The 12,630-nt window shown below is 35.0% G+C and overlaps 1 protein-coding gene across 1 annotated transcript in view; it reads left to right on the top strand.

Annotated features, from left to right (window-relative positions):
- Positions 1–12,630, top strand: part of eag (potassium voltage-gated channel protein ether a go-go) — a 238,467-nt gene that overhangs the window by 210,032 nt on the left and 15,805 nt on the right. Inside the window, exon 13 of the mRNA XM_073972866.1 lies at positions 3,444–3,643. Coding sequence (XP_073828967.1) covers positions 3,444–3,643 — 200 coding nt within the window. The remainder of the gene's footprint in view (positions 1–3,443; positions 3,644–12,630) is intronic.

Genomic DNA, 12,630 nt, shown 5'->3' with positions numbered 1-12,630 from the left:
AGGTCTTTTTCAGCCCATAGAAGACCTTTTGACAGTCTTCTGTCCAAACAGGACCTTTTGAAGGTCTTCCATTCAAAGAAGACCTTTTGAAGCACATCTTTCCAAAGAAGACCCTTTAAAGGTTTTCTGCCCATAGAAGGCTTTTCGAAGGTCTTCTGTCCAAAGAGGACCTTTGGAAGGTCTTCTGTCAATAAAAGTCTTTAAAGTTTTTCTGTCCATAGGAGACCTTTTAGAAGTCTGCCCATAGAAGGTTTTTTTGTCCAAAGAAGACCTTTTGAAAGTCTTCTGACCACAGAAGGCCCTTAAAGGTCTTCGGTCCATAGAAGACTTTTGAGGGTCTCCTGTCCAAAGAAGACTTCTGAAGGTCATCTTTCCAAAGAAGGCCTTTTGAAGGACTTCTGTCAATAGAAGACCTCTGAAGGTCATCTTTCCAAAGAATGTCTTCTGTCCACAGAAGACCTTTTAAAAATCTTCTGCCTAAAGAAGACTTTTTGAAGGTCTTCTGTCCAAAGAGGACCTTTTGAAGGTCTTATTTCCAATGAAGGCCTTTTCAAGGTCTTCTAGCCAAAGAAGACCCTTTGAAGGTCTTCTTTCGAAAGAAGAGCTTTTGAAGGTCTTCAGTCCATAAAATACCTTCTTAGGGTCTTCTGCCTATAAAATACCTCCGAATGGTCTTCGTCCATTGAAGACCTTGTTAGGGTCTTCTGTCCATATAAGGCGTTTTGAGGGTCTTCCGTTCACTGACGAATTTTTACAGGTCCTTTGTTCATAGAAGGTCTTACAGGTCTTCCGTCCATAGAAAGCCATTTCAAGGTCCTCTGTACTTTTGAAGGACTTCTGCCCATAGAAGGCTTTTTGAAGGACTTCTGTCTATAGAAGACCTTTTAAGGGTCTTCTATCCATAGAAGACCTTCTTAGGGTATTCTGTCCATAGAAGACCTTTCCTTTTCTGTTCGTAGAAGAATTTTTGAAGGACTTTTGTCCAGAAAAGACCTTTCCTTCACAGACGACCTTTTACAGGTCTTGTGTCTATGGAAGACCTTTGAGAGGTTTTCTGCCCATGGAAGACCTTCTTCTTCATAGAAGACCTTGAGGGTCTTCCATCCATGGGCGACCTTTTACAGGTTTTCTGTGCATATAAATCCTTTTAAGGGTCGTCTGCCTATAGAAGACCTTTTAAGAGTCTTCTATTCATTGAAGACCTTTTAATGGACCCTTTGAGGGTCCTCTGTGAATAGGAGTCCTTTTGACGGTGTTCTGTACCATGAATACCTTTTAAAAGTCTCTTTCCCATAAAAGACCTCCTGAAGGTCCGCTTCCCATAGAAGACTCCCTGTAAGTCCTCTTTCCATAAAAAACCCTTCAAAGATCTTCTGTCCATGAAAGACCATGGAATAACTTTTGAAGGTCTGCTGGTCTGATCTGTTGAATGTCTTCTATCCTTAGAAGGCCTTTCTTTAGAGAAGGTTTTCTGTTTACAGAAGATATTTTGACTTTATAAAGGTCTTCTACCCATAGACGACTACTTCAAGAACTTTTGAAGTTCTTCGGGCATAAAAGTTATTTCTAAGAACACCTTCCCACAGAAGACCTGTCGAAAGTCTATTGCCTATAGATTGCCTATATTGTTGGCGAAAAGTATTTTTTTATAACCTCAGCTTTTTATGACTCATCGAAATAATGGTTTTAGACCCCAAGTATGTTTGAACGAAATCCGTTTCAGACAATTTGGAGTCAATTTAGCAATGTAGTCTCTGTCTGTTTCGCTTGCTGGAGCATACAAAAGGGTATCTTAATATTTTGTCCGAACTTAGTTTAAGTTCGAACATAGGCCACATTGGTCCATTGCTTCGGGTACCTCCACCACAAAAGTTCCAAATATTCGCTAAAATGGTGCGTACCAATAGTCTCGAAAGGAGTATCCGAATTGGTCATAACTTTGCAGTTATATGATATATATCGGGGAATATTGAATATATCGGTCCACTCCTTCGGTTACCTCCCACACAAAATTCGGAAAAAGTCAAGTTTAATATCACCTCTCGCATCGATTTGAAATTCTTTTCAGCAGATTATGCTTGTGACAAGATTTACGGCGGTACAGTTTTTTCGGTAGCAAGTCCATACTTCCTAAGTCTTAAAAGCTCCACGAAACCCTGTCGCCACCAATTAAAATGACAAATCTGCAAGATAACCCTCGCAGAAAGTGTCTGATTAGTCCAAACTTTACATATCGTATTATTTCATCCAGTCATTTACCAGGGTGGAATATGGACTATATCGGTACCGCTTTCAGGTACCTCCCACAAAAAACTTGGGATCTATGTGAATTTTTTTCCAGAATGTTGTTTCAACGATACAACGGTACAATTTTTTTCGGAGTAAGCCCATACTTCCTGAGATAATGGCTCGAAAGCTCCAAAAAGCCTACCGGCACATAGTAAAATGGCAAGTGTGCAAGATATCTCTCAAACTGTTTCAAAACACTTAGTTTATCGTAATTTAAGATTTCGATATCTCCTTGAATCAGAATTTTGCTTATTAAAAATTGTTGGTATATGACACATTACGGTACCCACAGATTCCACATTTATATGTACTAAGTATACTTTTAAATAAATAGCTAGATTGACAAAGTTTAATTATTTTCTTTAGTTATTTTCTTTAGTTCCTAGACAGAGGGTATATCTCCGTTAGCGCAGCTGGCTGATACGTTTTTACATGTTTTATTTATTGTTGGTGTTAATAGAACGAAGTTCATTATTTATGAAAGTTTTAATTGAATGAATAAATTGAGCTATCATGGCATAAGAAGTTTGTATTGAAAAAGTGATATCTAGCGCAGTCAACACACACATCCAACCACACATGCAAGACAAAGGTTGAGTTTGATAACTTCTATTTATATCAAGTAAACCTAGTGTCTCTGGTCTTTTTAGAATTATTCTTCAATTGAAGGCTTGTTTCATTTAAGACTTGCAATTTCTTATTTATTTTTTATGTTAATTATAGTTATTTCAATCTTTTAGTTTTACTATGGTTTTCAGTTTTTAAGTTTAGAAAAAATCAATATTTTTCTTTGAATTTGAAAATGATTTCATGTGATTTTTCATCACTAAATTAGATAGCAGCGCTCGTAAAGAAAATTCACATTAAAACATTTTGAAATCAAAGGGTCATTCCTCCACCCTCCCTAAACTCCAACAACATCATTTATTACTGTTCTAGCTTGCGTTTAAATTCTGCTCCCCAAAAAGAGGCATACACCTTTCAAACTCTTTAAGAAAGACAAGTAGCAACAAAAACGTAAGCTAATCTATAACAAACAGCTAAACCCCTGTTCCTCAAGTAATACTAACACAGTTAAAAGATAAACAAATTTTCAAAAACCTTATTTCTATCCACAATAAATAACTAAATATAATTTCCACTTTTCCCTACAGCTCTACTTTATGCCACTATTTTCGGTCATGTCACCACGATCATACAACAAATGACCTCGGCAACGGCCAAATATCACGACATGCTGAACAATGTACGTGAGTTTATGAAGCTGCATGAGGTGCCAAAGGCCTTAAGTGAACGTGTTATGGATTATGTGGTATCCACGTGGGCCATGACCAAGGGTTTGGATACGGAAAAGGTATTTTTAAATTATTTCCTTTACTTCTTAACTTCTTTTGGATATTTCGTGTATTATAAGAGTTAACAACACAACACCATAATCTAAAACACCTGCTCATTAAATAAACATTAAGAACTTTCGAAATTTGTTTTTGAAAGCACTGGCAAAACCAGAAACACAACAACCACAAAAAATCATCACAGAACTCTTTTTGAATAAGAAATTGTTTTTGTCATAGCTAACACGCAGTTGTAAATACACAATACAAAAAGAAAGAAAAAACAACACTTGAACTAAATCGAAGCCTTGTTTTCTTGTTTTAATTCCAAAAACTTAAAAAAAAGTATATGAAATTAGTTGCGTTGACCATAATACCATAGCTGTAGGCATAACAAAATTTAAGCAATATTTTTAGATGGCAAAATAGCAGCCTCCCCCCTTATAGTATAGTTGCATTTTTATTCGCTCGTTTCGCCCTCTTTTTCTATAAGCTATTTATCTTTTTAAAAAGCTTTTTATATTTTCCTTTCAGCCAGCTATAATTAAGTTTTTCTTTTCTTCTATTTTTTTATTTTTTCTTTACTCCTTTAGCTTTATATTTCGTAAGCTTTGAATAAAACTTTCTTGCATTTCATTATTTAAAATGTTTCTTCAATTTTCTATCACTTATTATTGTCATTGAACAGTTTTAAACATTAAAAGCTTTCAAACTGCAGATCTCAGCATTAACATCAATTTTGATCAGACTGATATTTAAATATATAGTTAGAAAGGAAATCAGCTTCCAATTCGTACCCATGAAGAATGTAGGAATTTGAAGTTTAGCTAAGCATATTCACATTTTGTTGTTATTCAAATTTTTTAATATAACAAACAATGGACTTTAGCTGAAATAAACACGTAATAATAACACTGTGCAACCAAATTATATTTTGTAGAATTTGAGGGTTAATTTTTTTATAAAAATAATTTCCCACATCCTTTTCAGTAAAGTTGTCAAAGGCACTATATACCTAAAATGCAAGGATTCCAAGATATCTTAACTCGAATATTTCGAAAAAAAAAACTAGAAATGGGCGGAACTTCGCCCGCCTACTTTGGTTACTTCCCTATGTAAACCTTAAAAACGCCGATACACGTGTCTCATATTTTTAGCTCTACTTTCATAATCTACTCAGATTTCCTTGTAATTTTTTTGGTTGTCGAACAGTGTAATTGTTCCACAAACATCCCAGATGGAACAAGGGAGACTTCTCACATATCAATGAGTGCACCCCGATTCATATTAGCTCACTGATATGAGACCTACTATTTATCGGCGAGCCCGAACGGTGCACAGTGGTTCAGACTTTGTAACTTTTGAACGAATAGAAATACTTTCGAAACTTTCAGCTTTCCGATGCATTATAAACATCGAATTCGATCTAGCATTTGCAGAGAAATTCAAGGTCAAAGTTAAAAATTTGATTTTTTTCCAATTTTGCATCAAAATATGAGAGTTTTTGAGTTTTTCATATCGCTCATTTACTCAAAGAGTGGCATAGCTCAAAAAATACGTTTTTTGAGTTAACAATATCTATTTTTTTCCACGACTTCTATTTGATCTTGTGTCAAATTTTCATGTTGATATCTACAAAACTCAAAACTCGACTTACAGCTTTATTTTCTAGGAATATGGCATAAATCAACAAAAAAGTTTTTTTTGGGTTTATTAGGCACTAAAACATTTCAAATCATGCTTGATATTTCGCAGAAATTTAGAACTGATATCTGGATAGCTCTTTACAAAAGATGGACCAAGAAGTTACTTAGTTTCCTGTGTAATGATCTTTATAAGCTGGGAAGTCAAATTTCAATAGGCAACTTAAAACGCGATTTTCTCGATACTTGATTTTTTGAGATGTGTCACTCTTTGACTAAATGAGGGATATGTTCTAACTATTTCAAAAAAGGTCAAACAACAATAAACAAACCATAAAATTAAAAAAACAAATAAGCAAATGTTATAGTCGGACCGACCATGTAACACCCTACACCACTACCCCTGCAATGAGCTACTAGCACATCAAGATTCCTTTACTTAAGAAATAAACTTATTGTCAATGATATGGGACCCACAGCTTATCTCCAAATCCGAACGGCGTGTCCTAAGATACCACTTGCAGAGAATTTTACATGGCTGAAATACTCAGAAAATGTCGCCAACATTACTGAGGGGTATTTTGCCACAATTGAAAATTTGATGTTGCCTGGCTGGGGAATCGTTTTAAAAAAATGTGGCAAAGCGACAGGAATAAAGATATAAAATGTATACTAAAAATTTTCACAATTTTTACACAAAAGTGGTGGTCCATTTAACCCTCTAAATATTATCTGATCGCCATGTTAAAATGCAAGCTTCTTCTTCGTCATATACTTTTACATTATTTAAAATTTTGCGTTGAACGGAACGCTACAAAATTGGATAAATATTTTGTTTTTGGTACATTTCACCGGCTAAATATTTCACGATCATCTATTTCGTGACGATCGGTCCATGGTTGCGACCTGGAGTTTGATTACAATTTATAAAGGAAAGACGGACGGACAGACGGACACACATCTCAAAATCGCGTTATCTCGTCGAGATATGAAGATTGGTATACCACATTGGGGGTCTCCAACGAATATTTCGCGGTGTAGGGTATAAGAAGTAAGAAAGTATCAGTTGGCCGAGAGAGATATACCCTCAGCCGTTGTGAATTGAAACTTTCAGACAGATCGAATGCATTTAGGGTCTTTTCGAATTTTGAACTGTGATTTTAATAATAATAATATAATAATAGTAATATTAATAATAATAATAATAATAATAATAGTAATAATAATAATAGTAATAATAATAATAATAATAACAATTAATTCCCTTTCCCAAATTTCCATCATGTGCTACACATTATGATCACGAGGCCTATCACTTCACGTACCCCCATAAAAAGGAACTCCCATTCGTTTACAGTTCTTTCAGCCCAGAGATGTTTTTCTATATTCGGGCTCATAAATAAACAAGTAAGCAAAGGCTATACACGGTGCTCTTGAAACAATTTTAAATGGAAGGTGCTTACACCTTGGAAGTTTTTGCGGTTTCTGAAACTACAATGTTCATAGATGAGAAAAATCAAAAAACAGAAAAAATCGCTGGAGCGCTTTTTAAATAAATCGCGATTCAAGTTGACATTTTTAAGGGTTTTTTAAGTTTTCACGATTTTGCTTGGAAACCGCAAGTCCTATCGGAATGCGTCAAAAGAATGTAATGTAGCTTTGAAAATGCTCTACAAGATTGACCTTTATGGTATTCTTGTCGGTTTTACTGTTTATGAGATATAGAATTTCAAATTGGGACAATTCAAATTCAATTAATTTCTGTATCGCCCCCTTATAAAACAATGTCATGACTGCAAATTCCCAACTTAAACTTATATATCTAAAGAAATGGTACAACTTAGGATAAGTTACTTAAGCCAGTCTTGTAGAGAATTTTCATAGCTTTAAGATTTTCTCAGGTCCCATGCCGAAAAGACTTGCCTTATTCAAGCAACACCGCGAAACCCTAACAAAAAAACCTAAAAACTTAAACTGAGCTTCTTTATCTCAAAAATGGTACAGGCTGAGAACAAATCATAAACGTCAAACCTGTAGAGAATTTTCACAGCTACAACAGTTTCTTTAGCTCCATTTCGATTGGACTTGCGGTTTCCAATCAAAATCGTGAAAACCTAAAAACACCTAAAAATGTGAATTTAGACCGCGATTTATTTAAAAATCCCTACAGCGATATTTTCTTGTTTTTGGATTTTTCTCATCTATGAACATTGCTGTTTCAGAATTCACAAAAACTTCCCCTGTGTAAGCGGTGTTCATTAACAGTTAGTTAAGACGCACCCTTCATGACATTGTTTTATAAGGGGGCGATACAGTCAGTGCATTGTCCCAATTTGAACTTCAATATCTCAAAAATGGTAAAACCTACGAAAATACCGTAAAGGTCAATCTTGTAGAGAATTTTCATAGCTACAAAATTTTCTTTAATTCCATTTTGATATGAATTGCGGTTTCTAAGCAAAATTGTGAAAACCTAAACAACCCCTAAAAATGTCAACTTAAATCGCGATTTATTTAAAAAGCGCTCCGGCGATTTTTTTGTTTTTTGATTTTTCTCATCTATAAACATTGTAGTTTCAAAATCCGCAAAAACTTCCGAGGTGTAAGCACCTTCCATTTAAAATTCTTTCAAGAGCACCGTGTATAGTCGGGACGGGGCCGACCAAGTGATACCCTACACCACTACCCCTGTACATAAGCTTTTCACTGGTAAACATTTATTTTAGAGAATATAATCCGACTACCTCCAAACAAAAGATGCCTCTTTCTCTCTGAGGGACCCACCAACCAAAATTTCGTGACCATCCGATCAAAATTACGAGCTGTAGGGTGATTGCAAAAAATGGAAAAATTAGATGCATTACCGACTATTGTTTGACCACCTTCGCCAACCTACCTTACACCAATGTAAAGGTAATATTTTCTTCTTCCATTGGCAGGCTTTGCTGTTGGAATACCCCTACTAGAAGCCGATATATTCACAAAGAATAAAACTTTGAATTTGTCTCAACACGAGTTTTTCCCATTCCGACCCCTAAATTTTATCTATCACCAAAATCAATAGGTTTCTTCCTCTGTGGGGCACCCATCAACTCCAAAAATTTCGTAACTATCCGATCAAAATTCCAATGTTATTACAAAAAATGGAAAATTGGATATATTACTGACTTTTGCGATATCTGAATTGTTTGCCCACTTACGCCAACATACTTTGCATCAATATAAAGGAGAAAAATATTTTCTTCTTCCATTGACGGGATTTCTATTTGGAATACTCCTACAGAAGCGGAGATATTCGGATAAGAAAAATGAAATAAAACGTTGAATTGTTCTCCAAATAAGTTTTTTCCCATTCCGACCCCTAAATATTACCCGGCCATTATCAAAATCAATAGGTGACGACCAATTCGTGACGATCCTATCAAAATTGCGACCTGTAGCGTGATTACAAGGTTTAGATGGACAGACGGACAGACGGACGGACTGACGGACGGACACAAATAGCCTGATCGACTCAGCTCGTCGAGACATTCATTTTGGTATATATAAGTATGGGTCTACGACAATTATTATGATGCGTTACAAACTTTTTGGCCAAAACCAAATTATAATACCCTCCCCACATAGTGGTGTAGGGTATAATTATAAAAAATATTATATTAGTAAACTCTTCCATCTTTCAGAGTCTCGGTAAACTCTTCCATCAATCGGCAAAAAGGTGTTCCACATAACATCGATAAAAATGCCGATAAACCTTCCTTCAATCTGCGATAAAGAAGTCTTTCTTATCATCGATAAATACGCCTTTCAAAGTGTAGGTAAAACCTAACTGCAATCGGAGATAAAGACGCCTTCCACCCCATCTGTTAGGATGTCTCTTATATCATCCGTAACAAAGACCTTCAAACTGTTTAGCGACTGCCAACAATCGGAGGCAAAGACTCTTTGTGCATCATTGATAGGGACGTCTTTCAAATTTTCAAAAAATCCTCCTTTCACTCGACGATAAATACGCCTTTCCTATAATTTCTAAGGACGACTTTCATATCGTTCGCAAAGTAGCCTTTTCACAGAATCGATAAACGATTCTTCACGCAGAAAAAAATCAGCAAACATATAATGTGTTTGGGGGCAAACATAAAATATTTTTGGATTCAAACATATTATATGTTTCCAACAGTCCCTAACATAAGTTGTGTTCCTTTACTTACCTGAGGTTACGATTTTTAACATTTGTTACCATTTTTAACCTGCAAAGCGTTCCTTAACCCCAAAAAGTGGTAAAACTGGAAGCAATTTTTAAGAGAGTGAGAGAGAGGAGAGACAACAAAAATGTCTTTCTCTTCTACCACAGGCTACCAGACAAATTTCTTCAGTTAAAAAATGGTAGAACTGATTTTTCGATATTTGTTTGACCATTATTTGACAATGAAGAAAAAAATGAACAAAAACAGAAGAAAAAGTCGAACGCTGACAAAATAAAATAGAAAGCTGTGAAATAAACGAAGAAAATTTAATTTTTATGTTTCTTTTTGACATTGCAACCATTTCTACCATATTTCGTTCCATTTTGTTTTTCAAAATAGTCAGGCTTAAACCCATAGTCGTTGTTTTAATATTTTATTAAAACAACTTTAATCTATTAGTGGAAAAAAATTGGCGATGTTTACAAAGGGGTAAGGCAGGGAAGACTATAGTTTTAGATCTCGCCACAGATCTTCATCAGTTTCCTTGTTTCTTGTTTTTCAACAAGAAACTTTTTATACCCAAGTGTCAATTGCCCGCTCAAATAGATACGTGTGCAAAGAAACACTCTGATCGAGAATTTCTTTGGCACTACCTAAACTCGAGCAACTTCACTTGCAAACAAAACCAAATCTTTCCCATTGCTATGCGTTCGTCGATTCTCGACGAAAAAACACTAACTAATTTGTTAGTATTGCATACTACAGCAATAGACAACATTTCGACGGTGCCCGGTCTCACAATTAAGAGGGTTGCCGTTTTTTATTTGGGATGACGACTTCTATTTTGTTTTTCAAAATAGTCAGGCTTAATCCCATAGTCAACCCTCCTAATTGTGAGACCGGGCACCATCGAAATGTTGTCTATTGCTGTAGTATGCAATCGGTAATAAAGACGCTCTTCATATTATCAAACAAATACGCCTTTGAAAGTATCGATAAATTCTTTCTTTAATCGGAGATAAAGACATCTTTGATTTTATCGATAAAGTCGCGTTTCAATTTGAAACTTTCAATGTGTCAATAAATCCTCCTTCAATCGATTTTTTATATTATCGATGCAGTCGTCTTACACATCACGATAAAAAAGCGTTTCAAGGTTTTTTTTATCAGTTTCGAAGAAGTGATAAAGACGCCTTTTAAAGTAAAGTAAATAACAAACTGCCGATAAAACCTTCCTATAATAAAGGGGCCTCTCATATACAGATTAAAAGCGCCTTCATATCATCGATAAAGACGAATTTCAAAGCGTCAATAAATCATCGCTTTAGTCGATACATTGTCGATAACACCTCCCTACGATCAGGGAGAAAAACGTCTTTTCAAGTGTCGATAAACCCTTGATCCTGTCGGTGATGAAGACGCATAGCATCATAAAGAAACATTCCAATGTGTCGATGCTACTGGCGATGTAGAATCTCTTTGAAAACTTCAAGCAAAAAATGCCTTACAAGTTGTCGATTCCTCAACAAGACACCTTCCTTTCTTCAATCGAAAATTAGGACATTATCAAATGGACCTTTCATTCTAAACTATAGTTGGGCAATCTCGTTCAATTGAACGATTCGGATCACTATCCTCTTTCAAAAACGTATGAGTAACATCATAAATGTGTAAAATTATGTATACGCAATTTTGTCAAAGAAATTGCCGGTGTCTATTGAACGAGATAGTGATCCGGATCGTTCAATTAAACGAGATTGCCCAACTCTATTATAAACCCTTCACTTTTGATTATTCGATGATGACACTTCTCAGGCTGTCTATAAAGTCGATAAGCACGCCCTTCAAGTTGTCGGTAAAGAAGTCTTTCAAGTTGTCGGTAGACAAGTCTTTGAAATTGTCGTTAAATATGCTTTTCGTGCTGGCGATAAAAACACAGTTCGAATCTACTATATTAGCCCCCTGCCACACGGAAACTCGGCAAGACGTCTTTCTTAATGTCATCAAAACGTAGTATAATCAGAATATCTATGAAGACACCACCCCATTTAAGCGGCGATAAAGGCGGCTTTGATATCACCGTTAAAACCCCTTATCGAGACATCCTCAGAGTAATGACGACAACATTATCTTAGTAAGTCCGAAGGTCAAGAAAAATATACTCGTAGTCGGGTAAAATTTTTTAATATATTCAAGAAATTACAAATTTATGCACAATGTTAGTCTCAAACAATCCATGCCTATTCAATTCTACTTACATTAAATTGAAATGCAAATGTCCAAATGGGTATATTTTTATATTAACCTTCTCTAAGGGCCACTTAGCTTCAAAGTCGGCCATATTTAGAAAAGCAATACTTTTTCAATTTGTCACTCTCCACAATTTTTTTAGATCACCCACTTCAATTCATCAAATGCTTACTATTTATTCTCTCTTAACACTTTCTGCACTGATTTTTTTTCTTTCACATTGCTTCTTTCACATTCCCTTTCTCCTTCTTTTCTTTTGAACTTCGCCTAATTTCCACGATTTTCCCTACCATTTTATTTATAATTATTTTCAATTTTATAATTAATTTTCTTATATAATTTGTCTGTGTGTTTTTGTCTCTCACTCTCTATTTCTTTCTCTCTTTTCCTCAAGGTAAAATCAAATGAAAAAGAGAAAGGCTAATTTATTACCTTTGTATAGATAGAGAGCTAGTGTGTGCTAAAACCAGCTTTGAATGTATCGCGCCTTCTATATATCCGTGTCAATACGAAAAGCGTCCGTCAAATATTTGCCATTAGATGATAGCTTTAAACCGAAAACTATATGTGTTGAAATGAAATATTCGGTTTAAAAATGTTATATCTCACAAATGTGTTAGTTGACAAATGTTCTCTTTCAGAAATTCCCATAAAAATTAAACAGAAAAAAACAACACTGCCTTTATACCATTTTCGATGACTATAGTTTGTGCCTTTAAAAATAGTTGAGAAATTCAGCCGAAAGATTATCAACTGGACAGTGTTACGAAATTAAATTTATGAGTTTGTTTTACATGCATATATAATTTCGATTATGTTTTGATTTCGTAACACTGTGAATTTGCCAAAATTATTTTTTTTTTAAGTTTAACCATAAAATGAAAAGAAATAATGATAGTAGAAATTGAGTATAGAGATTTTTTTTGA

The sequence above is a fragment of the Musca autumnalis genome, unplaced genomic scaffold (genome assembly GCF_047663935.1).
Source record: "Musca autumnalis isolate F117 unplaced genomic scaffold, ASM4766393v1 scaffold_3, whole genome shotgun sequence".
NCBI lineage: Eukaryota > Metazoa > Arthropoda > Insecta > Diptera > Muscidae > Musca > Musca autumnalis.
The sequence above is the reverse complement of the archived record's forward strand: the minus strand, read 5'-3'. Positions and strand labels throughout refer to the sequence as shown.